Source organism: Pseudophryne corroboree, chromosome 8 (assembly GCF_028390025.1).
Source record: "Pseudophryne corroboree isolate aPseCor3 chromosome 8, aPseCor3.hap2, whole genome shotgun sequence".
Taxonomy (NCBI): Eukaryota; Metazoa; Chordata; class Amphibia; order Anura; family Myobatrachidae; genus Pseudophryne; species Pseudophryne corroboree.
This window is the reverse complement of record NC_086451.1, coordinates 238,336,292-238,356,248: the sequence shown is the minus strand read 5'-3', so window position 1 is coordinate 238,356,248 and position 19,957 is coordinate 238,336,292. Positions and strand designations below refer to the sequence as shown.

The following is a 19,957-nucleotide window of genomic DNA, read 5'->3' as shown; positions in this document are numbered from 1 at the left end:
ACACGTTTGCAAAATTCTACAAATTTGATACCCTGGCTGAGGAGGACCTTGAGTTCTCTCATTCGGTGCTGCAGAGTCATCCGCACTCTCCCGCCCGTTTGGGAGCTTTGGTATAAACCCCATGGTCCTTTCGGAGTTCCCTGCATCCCCTAGGACGTTAGAGAAAATAAGATTTTACTCACCGGTAAATCTATTTCTCGTAGTCCGTAGTGGATGCTGGGCGCCCATCCCAAGTGCGGATTGTCTGCAATACTTGTACATAGTTATTGTTAACAAAAGGGTTATTGTTGAGCCATCTGTTGAGAGGCTCAGTGTTTTCATACTGTTAACTGGGTATAGTATCACGAGTTATACGGTGTGATTGGTGTGGCTGGTATGAGTCTTACCCGGGATTCAAAATCCTTCCTTATTGTGTCTGCTCTTCCGGGCACAGTATCCTAACTGAGGCTTGGAGGAGGGTCATAGTGGGAGGAGCCAGTGCACACCAGGTGACCTAAAGCTTTCTTTAGTTGTGCCCAGTCTCCTGCGGAGCCGCTATTCCCCATGGTCCTTTCGGAGTTCCCAGCATCCACTACGGACTACGAGAAATAGATTACCGGTGAGTAAAATATATAAATATATATATATATATATATATATATATATATATATATATATATATATATAAAAATATAGGTTGAGTATCCCATATCCATATATTCCGAGATACGGAATATTCCGAAATACGGACTTTTTTGAGTGAGATAGTGAAACCTTTGTTTTCTGATGGCTCTATGTACACAAACTTTGTTTAATACACAAAGTTATTAATAATATTGTATTAAATGACCTTCAGGCTGTGTATATAAGGTGTATATGAAACATAAATGAATTGTGTGTATGTACACACACTTTGTTTAATGCACAATGTTATAAAAAATATTGGCTAAAATTACCTTCAGGCTGTTTGTATAAGGTGTATATGATACATAAAAGCATTCTGTGCTTAGATTTAGGTCCCATCACCATGATATCTCATTATGGTATCTAATTATTCCAAAATACGGAAAAATCCGATATCCAAAATACCTCTGGTCCCAAGCATTTTGGATATGGGATACTCAACCTGTGTGTGTATGTGTGTATATATATATATATATATATATATATATATATATATATATATATATATATTATATAATATATATACACACAGCACTCACCAAAGCAAGCTCACTTATTTTCACAACATCAATAAATGATGGGGGTTTAGTTAGTGAATTGGCCAATGCACGGAAGCCTGCAAACCGCTCGCCAAAGTACCCCATCTTCATGCAGGTCCTACACTATCACAGAGTCTCAAAAATTAAAACCTAGCAACTGTATCACACATAATATAACTGCAAATATGCCCACTTGGTTTACTGTGTATCTGCCAAATACTCCATGGCTGTTAAAGGTACACTAGTCACCTGACACTGGCTGATAAATTACTAAAGAACAGCTGACTCAGGTTTAAGATAATTGGCCTTGCATAGGGGTGCATGAACAAAGCTTGTGGCCACAGTTAATGAGTTAACCAAAGATTAACCCTACAATATACCAACAAATATAAAACCACAGCACTCACCACCCCAGAAGCGGGATGCAGTGTCTTCACTCACCACTCATAGGGTGGGGTGCATGTAGCCCATGGCCACCTACTGGATTCTCTGATGGTTTTCAAATGACTGGGAGCCAGCAAATTTCTGAGGGATTTGCTTTTTCGAAAAATAAACCTAGGTTCACGCTTTAATAACTGAAAGAGTTGTGGTTCTTGTCTCAAGATACCATAGTTCTTAGAGACAATTTTTCTAATTTCTGAGTGACGATTGTTAAATGTTGAAATAAATGCTATTTCCTCCGTTTTGGCTGTATTGGTTTCTTTACTTATCTTGGGTAGTAATAACTATACAAGGAGGACACCGCAATGCAATGAGGATCCCCAACCTTGGCTGGTTTTGAGAAAATATAAGACACTCTCAAGGGACTACACCTCTAGCGGTCCAACGTGGTAAAGTTATTGGTGGGACTGTGCCGTCAGTCCATCTCCTCTTTTTTTTCACCCATCTGCAATCCAGTTTATTTAAACAGGAACGGATTACACTATTATTGGCAGCTGTAATTGTGACCCTCCAATTTTATCTGTTTTTATTTTTTTAATGTTTTTTAATGTGGTTTTATCCTATACCCAATTAAATGTGAACAATTTCATATCGCTCAATCCTTCTTAGCATACTAATTTGCAATCACGTTAGCGCTGCTTTTGTGTTTTCTTCTGTTCATTTTAATTAGATCTGTGGGCCTAAAATTGAGATATGCGCTGTAATTGTGTAATATTTGCACAAATTCACATATAGGGCGCAGTGTGTGGACTGGCAAATCCCTCTGTGTCTCTCTGACAGATTTTAGTGTAGGTCTGTCCCCGATAGCTCCCCTGTGTAATAGGGTGTGTGTGTGTGTGTGTGTACAAGTGTGCAACATGTCAGACATCGGGGAGGGTTCTTCCCCGGAAGAACCCATTTTAGATGCACGAGAGGATAATATGGTGGCCCTTCCCTCTCAGAAGGAGCTGGAGTGGGTGAGAAAGTTGCAGAAGAATATGTCAATGCTTGCAAAGAAATTCTGAGTCTGAACAACAGACTAAATATTGGAGACAGTCTGTGGAGGATGCACTGTTTACTGACCCCTCCATGTCATCCATTCGGGTCCCATCCAGTTCCCAGAAAAGGTCTCTGGCCTAGATAATGCAAGGGGACACGGACACAGATTCCGACACTGGGGATTTAAGAGGGGTAGACCCCAAATTAGCCAAAAGCATACAATGTATGATAGTCGCTATAAAGGAAGTGTTGGGAGTTTCCTGAATCAACACTGGTCCCAGAGGAAAAGGATTATTTTAAATTAAATAAAAAGCAGGTTGTGACTCTTCCTCCTTCAAAGAATTTTGAATGCGTTCTTTGAAGAATCCTAGTCTAACCCAGAGAAGAAATTTACTATTCCCAGAAGGATACGTGTAGCGTACCCTTTCCCTGAGGAAGACGGGCACAAATGGGAGACACCCCCAATGATAGACACCTCAATTTCTCGGGCTGTCTTAAAATTGTTTTGCCCGGCCCAGGGTCAGCCTCTTTAAAAGATCCGGCTGACCGTAAATTGGAGGCAACCCTAAAATCCATATATACAGCTAACGGAACGGTGCTCCGGCCCACCATTGCTTGTGCGTGGGTGGGTAACGCTGTGGAAAAATGGTCTGACAACTTGCTTGTTAACATAGACACAGTTGACAGGGATGAAATAGTCCTAACTCTCGGCCATATCAAAGATGCTACAGGTTACTTAGTTGAAGCTATGAAGGATATTGGGTTGCTGAGTTCAAGATCCTCCGCTATGGCGATTTCAGCCCGCAGGGCGCTGTGGATCCGCCAATGGAATGCTGATATGGAGTGAAAAAAGAATATTGAGGCGCTCCCTTACAATGGAGAAGGCCTCTTTGGAGACAAGCTGGATGCCGTGATTTCAACAACTACATCAGGTAAGTCAGCATTTCTGCCTTCCGCAGCTGCTCCACCTAGGAAAGGATATCATTCTCATACAATGCAGTCCTTTCGGTCCAAAAAGGCAAAGGGTACCCCCTTCTTCGCAGGGAGAGGGCGGGGAAGAGGTAGGAAACCTGCAACACCATCCGGCTCGCAGGAGCAGAAGTCCACAGCTACTTCTGCTAAAACATCAGCATGACGCTGGGGCTCCCCTGCGGGAGTGCGATCGGGTGGGGGCACGTCTACTGTCTTTCAGTCAGCCAGGTCTGGGTTCACTCAGATCTGTATCCTTGGGTAATACAGATAGTATCCCAAGGGTACAAGTTGGAATTTTCAAGACCTTCCCCCATGCCAATTTTTCAAATCAGCCTTACCAGCTTCTGCTCAGGACAGAACAAAAGTGCTGAACGCAATACAGAAATTATGTAGAGACAACGGTATTTCCTTATTCAAGCCTGTATGTAGTGTCGAAACCGGATGGCTCGGTCAGACCGATTCTAAACCTAAAAACTCTGAACCTGTATTTCAAAAGGTTCAAATTCAAGATGGAATCCCTGAGAGCGGTGATCTCCAGCTTGGAGGAAAAGGAATTTCTGGTGTCGATGGACATCAAGGATGCTTATTTACATGTTCCCATCTACCCTCCGCATCAAGCATACCTGAGGTTTGTGTTGCAGGACTGCCAGTACCAGTTCCAAACATTGCCATTTGGGCTCTCCACGGCTCTGAGAATATTCACCAGGTGATGGCGGAGATGATGGTTCTTCTTCGCAAGAAAGGAGTCAGTCATCCCATACTTGGACGATCTCCTCATAAAAGCGAGATCCAGGGAGAAACTAGTGCAAAACATTGCACTTTCACTGACTGTGCTTCAACAGCACGGTTGGATCATAAACCTTCCAAAATCACAATTGGAACCCACAATGAGGTTATCATTTCTGGGAATGATATTAGACACGGAAGCGCAGAAAGTATTCCTACCGGTGGAAAAGGCTCCGGAGATCCAGAGGATGGTCAAACAAGTTTTGAAACCAGCACGCGTATCCATTCATCAGTGCATCCGCCTGCTGGGGAAGATGGTAGCGGCCAACGAGGCTCTACAATATGGCCGATTCCACGCCAGGGTGTTCCTGACCACTTGTCCAGTAGGTCCCATTGGATCGCACCTACACATGCACCGGAGGATAATCCGGTCGACAAAAGCCAGAATTTCACTCTTGTGGTGGCTTCAAAGTTCTCACCTCCTGGAGGGACGCAGGTTCGGGATTCAGGCTTGGATCCTGGTGACCACAGATGCAAGCCTCCGAGGTTGGGGAGCAGTCACGCAAGGGGGAAAGCTTCCAAGGAAGATGGTCAAGTCTGGAAGTACTCCTTCACATAAACATTCTGGAGTTGAGAGCTGTGTACAACAGCCTTCATCAAGCAGCGCATCTTCTTCAAGGTCGTCCCATACAGATCCAGTCAGACAATGTAACGGCAGTAGCTTACATAAACCGTCGAGGCGGAACAAAAAGCACAGCGGCAATGACAGGTGACAAAAATACTCCTCTGGGCAGAAAGACATGCAAAACCTCTGTCGGCAATTTTCATTCCGGGAGTGGACAACTGGGAAGTGGACTTCCTCAGCAGACACGATCTCTATCCAGGAGAATGGGACTTCCACCCAGAAGTCTTTACAGAGGTAGCAGATTGTTGGGGCGTTCCTCAAGTAGATATGATGGCATCACGTCTCAACAAGAAGTCTCCTGCGGTGGAGTTTCAGTTAGGACGTCTTCTATTTCTACATGCGGGTGTGGATGCTGGCTTGAGATTAGGGTCTATCAAAGTCCAAATTTCGGCTTTGTCCATTTTCTTTCAGAAACAGTTGGCTTCCCTTCCTGAGGTCCAGACGTTCATGAAGGGGGTTCTGCGCATCCAACCTACTTTGGTGCCTCCTGTGGGGCCATGGGATCTTAATGTGGTGTTGCAGTTCCTTAAATCGGACTGCTTTGAACCTCTACATGAGGTGGAGTTGAAGTTTCTCACTTGGAAAGTGGTCATGCTGTTGGCCTTGGCTTCAGGCAGACGAGTGTCTGAATTAGGGGCTCTGTCACACGAGTCCTTATTTGATTTTTCATGAAGATAGAGCTGAACTGCGGACGCTGCTGACGGCCTTCAGTTTGGTCAGTCAGTTCTGCAGGAACATTAGCACTTTCCCGCCCGTACTGGGAGCTTTGGTACATCCCCATGGGTACTAAAATGGACCCCAGCATCCTCTAGGACGTAAGAGAAAATAGGATTTTAATAACCTACCGGTACATCCTTTTCTCGTAGTCCGTAGAGGATGCTGGGCGCCCGCCCAGTGCTCATTTTTCCTGCAAATTAAATTTTATTGTTTTACACAGGTTCTCATGTGTTAAGATGGTTTACAGCAGTTGCTGTTACGATTATGCATGCACGTTAGCATGGGTTATGTTAAAGGCCATGTTAGGCGACATGCTTTTTGGTATGGTGTGAGCTGGTGTGAATCTCGCCATTAGTTTACTGTTAATTCTTCTCTCGAAGTTGTCTGTCTCCTTGGGCACAGTTCCTATACTGAGGTCTGGAGGAGGGGCATAGAGGGAGGAGCCAGTTCACACTGTTGAAAAGTCTTAAAGTGCCGAAGGCTCCTGCCGAACCATCTATACCCCACGGTACTAAAATGGACCCCAGCATCCTCTACGGACTACGAGAAAAGGATTTACCGGTAGGTTATTAAATCTTAATAGAAAAAAAAAAAAAAACACACATATATATATATATATATATATATACCTATGTAGGAAAAGTCGCACTCACGTTAAACATAGAAGCAACAGCTGGGGTGTCATCCACGAAAGCCCTCCAGGGGATCCACTTATAGAGAAGAGAAATGGAGCACTCACCAGTCTTTTCTTAATAAAGCATCAGCAGAAATTTATTGCCCAGACAGCATAGCATGACTGTATATCACAGTCCCATGTAATTTTCCAAAGGTAAGCTCAAACGTTTTCGGTCATGTCAGACCGTCATCAGGAGATATAAACATCATTCAAAAGCTGTCATGTCATCATGGAGAAATACCATCAGCCTATCTGACCCTGCCTTGGGATGCGTCCAAGCGTTGCCTAGCAACCCCCTTGAATACGTCATTTTAGAATACGTAACACGCTCAGTAGGAAGTATCCGGGTTGTTGCTTGGCAACCGCCCCGATACGTCACTTCCGCTGGCGTGTGCTTTAACAACGATTGGACAACAAGGACAGTAGGCAGGTCCTGAATGCGGTTGCTTGGCAACCGCCAGGATATACAGCGCTGATCACTGTGTGGATTTGGGGGCAGACAGCGAGTATTATACTGGATATGGAGGTTGATTAGACTGATCTTGGTATGAGCACTATTGGTGGCATCGCTGCCGGATTTGTACTATAAAGTGATGTGTTTTGGAGCACTTTGAATAAAACGGGCTAACTCCGCCCACACTATGACGTCATTTTGGCGCCATTAATCAAATGGTGGGTAGATAAGGGGCCGGTGAGGCAGGGTCAGATAGGCTGATGGTATTTCTCCATGATGACATGACAGCTTTTGAATGATGTTTATATCTCCTGATGACGGTCTGACATGACCGAAAACGTTTGAGCTTACCTTTGGAAAATTACATGGGACTGTGATATACAGTCATGCTATGCTGTCTGGGCAATAAATTTCTGCTGATGCTTTATTAAGAAAAGACTGGTGAGTGCTCCATTTCTCTTCTCTATATATATATATATATATATATATATATATATATATATATATATATATATATATGTGTGTGTATATATATATATATATATATATATATGTGTATGTATATATATAATATATATATAGGTATATATATAGATAGATATATATATATATATTGTCAATCTCTATCTATACAGCTATAGAGAGAGATGTATAGATATAGAGAGAGGTGTGTGTGTGTGTGTGTATGTATGTGTATGTATATATATGTGTATGTATATAATATATATATATATATATCGCTGACTGACTCACTGGGGCTCTGCAGCTTGGGTGTGCTTGTGCCCTCTCTCCCTGTGTCTCCTCTCGCATGCATTAGGGCAGGCTTGTATTGTAATCAGTTTGTGTTGTATGTGTATTATATCTGTTATTTCTCATACGTCCTAGAGGATGCTGGGGTCACTTCAAGAACCATGGGGTATAGATGGGATCCGCAGGAGACATGGGCACTTTAAGACTTTCAAATTGTGTGATCTGGCTCCTCCCTCTATGCCCCTCCTCCAGACTCCAGTTTAGATCTGTGCCCAGGCAGACTGGATGCACTCTGAGGAGCTCTACTGCGTTTCTCTGAAAAGACTTTGTTAGGTTTTTTTATTTTCAGGGGGGCTGCTGGCAAGTCTCCCTACTTCGGGGAGAGAAGTCAGACCTACTTCTAGTGAGTTTAAAGGCTCTGCTTCTTTGGCTACAGGACACCATTAGCTCCTGAGGGTTTGGAACACTAGGTACACCTAGGGGTTCATTCCCAGAGCCCGGCGTCACCCCCCTTGCAGAGCCAGAAGACAGGAGAGTAGAAGAAAAGACTACAGTGACTGCTTCTGAGGTACCGCACAGCGATCGAGCTGCGCGCCATCCTCCCACACACAGCGGCACTGTAGGGTGCAGGGCGTCAGGGGGGGGCGGCGCCGCCCTGGGCAGCATATAAATCCTCATATGTGACTGGAAAAGAGTGGTAAGAGTGCCTGGTCACTAAATCCTGACCCCCCCACCAGTATAAATATAATGAAAAGTAGCGGGGCTGAAGCGCTCCATTAAGGGGGCGTGGCTTAGCCCTCATAGATCTCATCAGCGCCATTTTCTCTCCACAGAGCTATAGAGACGCTGGTCCTTCCTCACACTACTGTACATAACAGAGTGAAAAATGGGGGGGGGGGGGCACAGTTGATTTGGTGCAATATAAGTTAATTATAAAAGCGCTACAGGTCTGAGGCATTATATAAGGGTTTCAGAACCGGGATTGAGCGCTGGGTTGTGAGCTGGCAAACTCCATCTGTGTCTCCCTGACAGACTTTACTGAGGGTCTGTCCCCTATATGCCCGGTGTGTCGGTGGGTGTTTGGTACACGTGTGTCAGCATGTCTGAGGCTGAGTGCTCTTCCCACAAACGGCTGTGGGAGTGAAGGTTGGCCTTGGCATACACAAGGCGAGTGTCTGAGTTAGTGGTTTGGTCTCACGAGCCCTTATTTGATCTTCCATGAAGATAGAGCAGAGTTGGAAACTCGTCAACAATTTCTACCGAAGGTGGTTTTTTCTTTCCACATATACCAACCTATGGTGGTGCCTATGGCTAAGGACGCCTTCGCTGAATCGAAGTCTCTGCATGTGGTCTGAGTTTTGAAAATTTATGTCGCCAGGACGGCTCCGTTTGGGAACACAGCCTCTGTTTGTCCTGTTTGCTCCCAGCAAGATTGGGTGTCCTGCTTCCAAGCAGACCGTTGCGCGATGGATCTGTGGTACGATTCAGCATGCTCATCTCGCGGCAGGATTGCCATTACCGAAATAGGTGAAGGCATATTCTACTAGAAAGGTGGGCTCGTCCGGGGCGGTTGACCGGGGTGTCTCGGCATTGCAACTTTGCCGAGCAGCTATTTAGCAAAAAATTGGGCCAAGTTTTGCAGCTTTAATACCTTGGCCAAGGTTGACCTCACGTTTGGTCATTCGGTACTGCAGAGTCGTCCACACTCTCCCGTCCATTCTAGAGCTTTGGTATAACCCCATGGTTCTTGAAGTGACCCCAGCATCCTCTAGGACGTATGAGAAAATAGGATTTTAATACCTACCGGTAAATCCTTTTCTCTTAGTCCGTAGAGGATGCTGGGTGCCCGTCCCAGTGCGTACTGTATCTGCAGTTATTGGTTGTGGTTACACACAGGTTGTGTTACGTTTTTTTGTCAGCATATTGCTGCAAATTCTTCATGCCGTTGGCTTGTGTTCTGTTGAATGCCACGTTCTGCAGCATGCTTGATGTGTGAGCTGGTAAGTTGCTCACCGTGGTTTAACAATAAATCCTTTCCTCTAAATGTCCGTCTCCCTGGGCACAGTTCCTTAAACTGGAGTTTGGAGGAGGGGCATAGAGGGAGGAGCCAGGTCACACCATTTGAAATTCTTAAAGTGCCCATGTCTCCTGCGGATCCCGTCTATACCCCATGGTTCTTGAATTGACCCCAGCATCCTCTACGGACTAAGAGAAAAGGATTTACCGGTAGGTATTAAAATCCTATTTTCAGAATGGTGAAACAGAAGTTATGCGGTGTATGTAATGCCAGATTCTCCCCTATTTCATCTGGCTCCATATCATTTGAGCAGTGTAGTCAGTCATCACAAAATGCTGAGGACAATGTGGGGGAGTGTCACGAGCCCCCCTGTCTGATATGTCATCTCATCTCGCTGCAAATGCCAACAAAACACAAGAACTGCAACAAGCAGTAGCAGATCTAGCTGCCAAGACTGATGCACCCCATACCCCCCTGTCTACTACAGGTGCGCATAAACGCGCTTTACCTGCACTCCTATCAGATACTGATGATTATGTACAGGATGATGTGGATCCCATAAGTGGGGAATCCAACCCTACGCAGGGTATTGAACCCCTCATATTGACTATAAGGGATGTGCTAAAGCTTCCCCTGGAGGACGCTACTAATCGGCAGTCGTTTTTCCTCCTACAAGACAAACTGATAGTCACTTTTCCTGAATCCAAAGAATTAGATTTATTTAAATTAGCCTGGAAAAGTCCAGATAAAAAATATGAGGTGTCGAAATGGTTTTTGCATACCTTTTCCTTTGCCCCTGAAGGCATGAAATTCTGTGAAGAATCTCCGGCAGTAGACGTTTCGGTCTCTCGCCTCTCTAAAAAGGCGGTATTCCCTGCTCCGGGCTCCTTTACGGTAAAGGGCCCGGGGGATAGGAAAATCGAGACCACACTGAATTCTATCTACACTGCTGCAGGTGTATCTCAAAGACCGGTCATTGCAGGTTGCTGGAGGACACATGCAATTATTTACTACGGTAACTTTCCTAAAACACATTCAGGACACAGCAAGAGTCCTCTGTGACGCCCTTAAAGAGAGTGGCAATATTAATGCTAGGACCACTGCTATGGCTGTGTCAGCACGCAGAGCCATATGGTTGCATCAGTGGATTTGTGAATTGGACACAGGTGAATGGCTCTTCGGAGGTAAATTGGACACAGGTGAATGGCTCTTCGGAGGTGAATTGGACACATGGACCTCCAAAGCTACTGCTGCAGAATCCATGTTTCTTCCCTCGGAGGCTCCGCCTGCTAGACGTACCTACCCGGGACCGTCTACCCACTCCTTTCGGGCCTCCCAGATTTTGATCTAGGGCCAGAGGTGCTTCCAACGCAGCTAGAGGCACCAGAGGTAAGCCTAAGAAACCAGCCGTTGCCGGCTCTCAGGAACAGAGCACCAGTTCAGCTTCTGCAGAAACGTCACCATGGCGGTGCCCACCCACACCGAGGGGATCTCGTGGTGGGAGTTCGGTCACGTCACTACAGCCAAATCTGGGACTGTTCCTGCCAGGATGCCTGGGTAAGGTACCTTATCCCTCAGGGTTACAAGCTGGAGTTCAACGGTGCTCCTCCCCAACGATTTTTCGAATCAAGCTTACCAGCTTTGGGAAATGTGTGTTACGCTACTACTGGAAATCGAAAATTTGGTCCAGTCCCAGGTCATTGTTCCAGTACCCCTGCAACAGCAAGGCCAAGGTTACTACTCCAGACCAGACTGGTCTGTGAGACTCATTTTGAATCTGATGTCCTTGAATCCTTACTTGAGGGTTTTCAAATTCAAGATGAAATCTTTAAGAGCGATGATCGCAGGCCTGGAACAACAGGAATTCCTAGTGTCCCTGGATATCAACGATGCCTACCTCCATATCCCAATTTGGCCTCCTCATCAGGCCTATCTGAGGTTCGCCCTGCTGAACGATCACTTCCAGTTCCAGACGTTACCCTTCGGCTTGTCTAAAGCTCCGAGGGTGTTCACGAAGGTGATGGCGGAAATGATGTTTCATCTCAGAGTTCAGGGGGTCAACATAGTTCCTTTCCTGGACGATCTCCCGATAAAAGCGAGTTCCAGGGAGCTTCTACTGCTCCATATAGATCGCACTATCCAACTTCTGTTTCACCACGGGTGGATCCTCAATCTACAGAAGTCCCACCTGGAGCCATCTCAGTGGCTCCTGTTTCTGGGATGCTACTGGATACTGTAGCGCAGAAAGTGTTTCTCCCAGAGGACAAAGCAAGAACACTCCCAAGAAATGGTTCGCATGGTTCTCCGACCTGCTTGAGTATCCATTCATCTTTGCATAAAATTGTTGGGAAAGATGGTGGCCTCATACGAGGCGATACAGTATGGAAGATTCCTTGCAAGATCCTTCCAATTGGACAGCCTGAACAAGTGGTCCGGTTCCCATCTTCAGATGCACCGGATGATTCAGATGTCACCCCAGGCCAGGATTTCACTCCTGTGGTGGCTACAGTCTTCCAATCTGCTGGAAGGTCAACGCTTTGGGATTCAGGATTGGCTCCTCCTCACGACGGATGTGAGTCTGAGAGGATGGGGAGCTGTCACGCAGGGGGCGCAGTTCCAGGGCAGGTGGTCTGCCCAAGAGGCCCTACTTCCAGTCAACATCCTGCAACTTTGGGCTATCTACAATGCTCTGATTCAGGCCTCGCCTCTGCTCCGGGATCAGGCAATCCAGGTTCAGTCGGACAACGCCACGGCGGTGGCGTACATCAATCGACAAGGATTGACGAAAAGCAGAGCCTGCATGCGAGAAGTGTCAAGAATACTCTTCTGGGCTGAAAGGAATGCAAGAGCACTGTCCGCAATCTTCATCCCAGTAGTGGACAACTGGGAAGCGGACTTCTTGAGTCGCCACAATTTCCTCCCAGGGGAGTGGGGACTACACCCTCAGGTCTTCCAACTACTCATCGACAGGTGGGGTTGCCCCCAGATCGACTTGATGGCGTCTCGCCTCAACAAGAAACTTAGCTGCTTTTGCTCCTGAACCAGAGACCCTCGGGCTAGCGCAGTGGATGTGCTGACATCGCCTTGGCCTTACCAACTGGTCTACCTATTTCCTCCGATTCCGTTGATTCCAAGGGTGCTCAAGAGAATCGGGCATCAGGGAGTGCAGGCAATCCAGGTTGGCCCCGGAGAGTGTGGTACGTGGCTCTTCTGGACATGTCCGTAGAAGACCCTTTGCCTCTGCCACTAAGAAGGGATCTTCTTCAGCAAGGACCTTCGTTTACCCGGACTTATGGCGGCTTCATTTGACACATGGGAATTGAGCGGAACATTCTAGCTCACAAAGGTCTTTCCAAAAAAGTCATTGCCACTATGGTACAAGCCAGAAAACCCATGACGTCAGAACACTATCATATCTGGCGATGATATGTCTCCTGGTGCGAGGATCACACTAATCCACTTGGGAAGATTCCTTTGTTTCCTGCATCCTGGAGTGGATAAAGGCTTACGTCTGGGATCAATTAAGGTCCAGATTTCAGCTCTTTCGATCTTCTTCCAGAAGAAGTTGGCTATGTTGCCAGAAGTCCAGACTTTCTTGCAAGGTGTACTTCACATGCAACCTCCGTTTGTGCCGCCTACGGCACCCTGGGATTTGGATGTGGTGTCAAGTTTTCTGCAGTCCTCCTGGTTTGAACCTTTGACGACGGTAGAGGATAAATACCTCACGTGGAAGACAGTGATGTTACTGGCTTCTGCTTGGCGTGTCACGGAATTGGGGGCCTTATCGTGTAAAAGTCCATACTTGGTCTTTTACGAGAACAGAGCGTAGCTCAGGACTAGACACCAGTTCCTGCCGAAGGTGGTCTCCGCATTTCACTTGAATCAACCTATTGTGATTCCATCCGGTTCTGGCACACCTGCCCCTATGGAGGCATTGGATGCGGTGCGAGCCTTTAAGAGCTATGTCAAGAGGACGGCTCGTGTCATAAAGACGGATTCCTTGTTCGTGCTGTATGATGCGCAGAAAAAGGGTTGCCCTGCTTCAAAGCAGTCCATTGTTCGTTGGATCAGGCTTACTATCCAGCAGGCCTATGTGTCGGCAGCTTTACCTGTTCCACGGTCTCTGAAGGCCTACTCTACAAGATCGGTGGGGTCTTCCTGGGCGGCTGCCCATGGAGTCTCGGCCCTGCAACTGTGCTGAGCTGCTGCCTGGTTGGGGAAAAACACTTTTGTGAAGTTCTACAAGTTTGATCCCCTTTCCACAGAGGATACCCAGTTTGGGCAGGCGGTGCTGCAGTTGTCTCCTCACGTTCCTGCCCGTTCTGGAAGCTTTTGGACATCCCCATCATACTAATGTGTTCCCCAATATCCCTTATGGGTACTAGAGAAAATAGGATTTTAATACCTACCGATAAATCTCGTAGTCCATAAGGGATATTGGGCGCTCGCCTCCGTGCCGTGACTTTCTGCAGGTTCTCGGTTATGTTACCTGTTCAGCTGTTGCTGTTTCTGTTGCCAGCTGTGGCCAGGTTACGTTATGGTGTGCTGGTGTGTAAATCTCACCACGCTTCTTGTCGTTATGTTCCTTCTCTCATATGTAATTTCTCCTTCGGGCACTGTTTACCTATACTGCCTGTGGAAGGAGCCAGCAGACCCAGTTGAAGAAATTTAAAGTGTACTGGCTCCTTTGGACCCTTCTATACCCCATTGTACTAATGTGTACCCCAATATCCCTTATGGACTATGAGAAAAGGATTTACCGGTAGGTATTAAAATCCTATTTTACCATTTAAGTTCTTTAAAAACAAGAAACGTAAGAAATGTGTATTTTTTATATTTTCTATTATATTTAATTGATATTTCTAAAATCCTCATGACTTATGTAATATTTCCTCTCTAGACAAACTTGCCGATCTTTAAACTGAAGGATTCCACTGTTAGAAGACGATACAGTGATTTTGAGTGGTTGAAGAATGAACTGGAGAGAGACAGCAAGGTGAGTAGCTCTAGTCACTGCCTATCACTACTTTCAAAACAAACAATATTGGTGTAGAGTGGATTTTAAGGGGTTTGATTATCCACGAATATAGTGATTTTGTTGATTTGCATACCAGTGTGAAAGGTAGATGCTAGAACTAAGTGGCCTAAAGGACCTCTGACTTCAGGTAGGGGAGCTAGGCCGGCGGGATAGTCATATCACTATCCACGCCAACAACTGCTCACTTTAGTAACCCGGTTGCAAACTTAACGAGCCACCGAGCTCGAAGCCCAGCGAGCATACATTTTAGGTACCATGTTCTGGACTTGCTTCTCCCCTGGTGACATCAGAGGTCCTTTGCCAAACTTTGTTTTAGCCATAACCTACTGTAAAGGGAGCAGAATGTGACAAAGTAAATCGTAACTTTCTCTGGCTGGGTCCACAGGATAACATTGGGATATTGTCGAGCGACAGCGAAAATGGCACCAACACGGTCACGAGCTTTCTGGCTTCCCAGGATGCATTGGGGCCTCCACTATATAGTCCCGCCCACTGACTCAGTCAGATCAGTTTTTTGCTTGGTGCGGCAGGAAGCCGCATGGTCACAGGGCTGCTGTGAGAGCAGCCTCAAGCTTTTATTATTTTATTTTTATAGACTTACTATATTGTTTTTTTTGAGCGACTTATCTTAACAGCGTCTTAAACGCATTCTAGAAAGAGTCGCTCCAACAACTCCCCACCGGGTCGCAACAACGCTTACCTTCGGGTATTAGTGCTGTCTCGACGGGCGTATGTGTCGGATGTTCTAGCAGGTCCAGCAGACGTAACCAGGCTGTGGCCGAAGCATGGGGAGACGGTGAGTCTATGGACTTCCTCTTACTAGAGGGGTCAGGACACAGCTACACTGACTTTGGTGGAGACTACAAACAGTGTGTTAATGCGCCAAACATCTAGTGTGCGACAGTGCTACGCTCCGGGGATCATAGGCGCCAGGACTAGGTAGAGGCCACGATCCTGGGAGTTTAAGTCAACAGGGGGATTCAGACGCTCTCCTGGCCGTCCCTCATCCGAGTTCATGGCCAGTTCCCGCGGGTTTCTCGTTTCATGAACTAAATGACCTCACTTCCGGCTCAGACGCTACCACAAGGGTACTCTGTCGCAGCTTAGACGCTGCGGTTGTGTACACTGGAGATAAACCCGCCCAGACCGAATGCAGGCCTTAGCGTCTGCATACCCGTGGAAGTCACTCAGCGTCCGTGTCCGTTAGTGAGCGTCCGTGTCCGTTATCAGTTATCAAGAGCGGCAGTGTACACCAGTAGCGTCTGAATCCACTCAGCGTCTTACGAGCGTATTTGCTTGGATATGGAAGTGTGGTGAGTCTCCCTGTATCCCGCTCTACGGAGGCAGGGTATACAGTACTAAAAATTCTCTCTACTTCTTAGTATGCATTGTTAATTTTTAGTACCTATTGCATATGAGACCTGTATATTACTGTGTTTTCTGCATGCTATGTTGAAAAAAGAACCAGTTTAAAACAGAAGTACAATTTTCCTACTTATGTATAAGTTGTAATGGAGGTTGTATTCTCATATTGCAATGTCTAATGCTTTAACATGTGACTGACTGCTAGTATGTGTGCTGACTTTTCTGTGTAATGTCAGTCCTGTTCTGACCCTCAAATCAAGTGGACTGTGGTCAGATTGATCTCACCTCTATATACTGACATATAGGGTGATTTTCAGTCACAAATTGTGTAGTCAACAACAGGTTAATACCATGTCTGTGAGCGGCAAAAGTGATGAGGAGAATTTATCAAGCACTACTACAGCCCTAACATGCTTATCTTGTAACTCAGGGGTAATTGATATGAATCAATTGGTCACTTATGAGGGTTTGTGTGCTAACTGTTTCGCTTTTCAGCTAAGTAAAAAACAGGAGTTGGTTCAACCACCAACAGAGCCACCATGGAATATGTTTGCAAAGACTCTGTCTTCAATAGCGGACAGGGTTAGCTCGGTAGCACCACCTCAAGGGTTAGGTTACACTATGAACCCATACATGCAGCTCCCTTCCTATGGTTTGGTTCCAGTAGCCTCTACAAGCAACCAAGGGGCAGGTAAGACTAAGACAGATGCGTCTGTGTGGCAGACTACACAAGATGATATATCGGATGATGATGATACAATAGATTCAACTCCGTATGATGATCAGTCGCAGAGCTTTAGTTCAGAAGATGTAGCTGAACTTATTAATGCTGTAAAGGCTGTTCTCTCGTTGGAAGAGCCAGCCAAGACAGTGTTAAAAGCTAAAGCACCTGTATTTAAACGAACAAAATCTGTGAAAGCTGAATTCCCAGCGTCAGATGAGCTGACGGAAATGATGGATGAGTCTTGGGCTGCGCCCAGTAATAAGTATAAGATTCCTAAGAGATGGGATTCTTATTATCCATTCCCTGCTGTGGATTGTTCGAAAAGAGAAGTTCCTCCAAAAGTAGATGCACATGTTCTGCGACTCGTGCATAAATCTGCTTTACCACTGTCATCTACCTCATTGAATGATGTCACAGACAGAAGGGTAGAGAGCCTGTTGAAAAATATTTTTTCTCTAGTAGGAGCAGTGGTAAGACCTGCTTTAGCTTCGGCCTGGGTAGCAAAGGCAATGGGCGAATGGATAGAGGAACTAGAGAATGACATCCCTTCTCCTACTAGGGAGCAAGAGGATCGTTTTTGCCGTTTAAGATAGAGATGAGCGGGTTCGGTTTTACTCGGTTTTACTCGGTTCTCAAAACGGCATCTAATTGGCTCACGGATGTCACGTGTTTTGGATAGCCAATAAGATTCGGTTTTGAGAACCGAGTAAAACCGAGTAAAACCGAATCCGCTCATCTCTAGTTTAAGACATTCTGCCCAGTATTTGGAAGAAGCAGCAATTGATGTAGGCACAGTTGCTTCCAAAGCTTCAGCCTTGACAGTAGTCGCTCGCAGAGCAGTTTGGCTACGGACCTGGAAGGCAGATGCGGAGTCCAAGAAAGAATTGGAAGCATTGCCTTTTGTCGGTAATATATTATTTGGAAAACTTTTATCGGATATCCTAGAATCAGAGGCTGAATCGAAAAAGGTCAGATTTCCGGCTGCTTATAACCCTAAGTCCAAGGGTTTAAAATTTCGCTCATTTCGTTAGCAAAGCGAAAGCTAAAGAGGAGCCTAAGCAACCCCAGTTTAAATCCAGGGGTAGGAAGCAGTGGGCTAGCAAAAAGCCAGCTTCCAAACCTGAACAAAAACCGTCAGCCTGAAGAGACGGGCCTCCGCCTGGAGAATTCCAGGGTTGGGGGCCGACTCCTTCTTTTTGCACACATATGGCAACCGTCAACAGCAGATGCTTGGGTGCAGAAGGTAGTATCTCAGGGGTATGGGTTCCCATTCAGGATGCAGCCTCCTCAAAGATTTTTTTGCACCAGCCCGTCTCGTATAGAGTCGAAGGCCAATGCCCTGCAAGAACCAGTCCAAAAATTATTGCAGTCAGGTGTGATTGTCCCAGTACCTCCATCACAAAGGGGACAGGGGTTTTACTCCAATCTATTTCTAATCCAGAAACCAAATGGGTCATACCGACCAATTCTAAATCTGAAAATGTTGAACAAATACATATGGATCCCGAAGTTTCACATGGAGACGTTACGCTCCATAATGTTGGCTATGGAACCGGGAGATTACATGGTATCTCTGGATGTACGGGATGCTTACCTACATGTGCCTATAGCACTATCACATCAGTGTTACCTCAGGCTTGCCATCCTCCAGGAACATTTCCAGTTCCAAGCTCTGCCGTTCGGGCTAGCTACAGCACCCATGGTGTTTACCAAGATCATGGTGGTTATGGCAGCTTGTCTGCGCAAGCAGGGGATAAGAATATTCCCATACCTCGACGACCTGTTAATCTTAGCACAGTCGCAAGATTTACTGTTGAGCCATCTTCAACAGACGATAGTTTGTTTACAGAGACACGGGTGGCTCATAAATTGGGAAAAGTCGTCCCTGAATCCGTCGCAGCGGATGGTTCATTTGGGGGCCATATTGGATTCAGACCTACAGAAAGTTCTCTTACCAGAGAAAAAGATAGTCAAGGTGCAGATCATGGCTTAGGAAGCGTTGCAAGCCCAGACAATGTCAGTCCATGCAGCAATGCGACTGTTGGGTCTGATTGTATCAACCTTCGACATGGTAGAATATGCGCAATTCCACTCCAGACCGTTGCAGCACCTTATTCTGACCAAATGGAACGGAAATCATTAGACGATAAAGAAAGATTCCAGTAAATGTAAAAAGGTCTCTAGCGTGGTGGCTACAGACAGACCATTTAAACAAGGGGAGACCCTTTTGGATAAAAGAGTGGCAAGTCCTGACAACAGATACCAGCCTGCAAGGCTGGGGGGCCGTACTCGGAAGCCTATGGTTCCAAGGAAAGTGGACCGCAAGGGAAAGTCACCTGCCAATAAATCTGTTAGAAATAAGGCCATTTACTTGGCTTTGGTTCAGGCAAAGGACAATCTACAAGGAAGACCAGTCCAGATCCGCTCAGACAATGCGACGGCAGTAGCATACCTCAATCATCAAGGAGGAACTCACAGCAAGAGTCTGATGGAGGAAGTAACTCCCATTCTAAAATGGGCAGAACTCCATCTCCCAGCATTGTCAGCAGTATTTGTCCCGGGTGTACTAAACTGGGAAGCGGATTTTCTCAGTTGGCACACCATTCAGGAAACCGAATGGGCACTACACCCAGAAGTGTTTCAGACACTGGTGAACAGATGGGGTCTACCAGAGATAAACCTTATGGCGTCTCGTCTAAACAACAAAGTTCTGAGGTACGGATCGAGAACAAGGGACCCAGGAGCGGTCCTTGTAGACGCACTGTCAGTAGAATGGAGGTTTCAGCTGGCATATCTGTTCCCTCCAATATCTTTGTTACCCAGAGTAGTGAGAAAGCTAAAACCGGCAAAAGGAGCGATCATTCTAATAGCTCCAGCTTGGCCAAGAAGGCACTGGTACACAGATCTGTTGAGAATGTCCGTGGAAGCACCGATACTGCTCCCTCAACGTCCAGATCTGCTAATGCAGGGTCCTTGTTGTCACAGTCATCTGGATCGCCTGTATTTGACAGAGTGGCTGTTGAAACCTCTATCTTAGAGGCTAAAGGATTTTCGAAACAAGTAAACCAAACTATGCTTAGAGCAAGAAAGCCTTCTCGGCAAGCCTATATTCATTGGTGTACTGGAAAAAATTTCAATCCGTGACCTTTTAAAGTAGCTAGGATTTTGGATTTCCTTCATGCAGGATTGGATAAAGGGTTGAAAGTTCCTTC

The 19,957-nt window shown here is 46.1% G+C and overlaps 1 protein-coding gene across 1 annotated transcript in view; it reads left to right on the top strand.

Annotated features, from left to right (window-relative positions):
* Nucleotides 1–19,957, top strand: part of SNX12 (sorting nexin 12) — a 67,993-nt gene that overhangs the window by 38,196 nt on the left and 9,840 nt on the right. Inside the window, exon 2 of the mRNA XM_063937130.1 lies at nt 14,519–14,614. Coding sequence (XP_063793200.1) covers nt 14,519–14,614 — 96 coding nt within the window. The remainder of the gene's footprint in view (nt 1–14,518; nt 14,615–19,957) is intronic.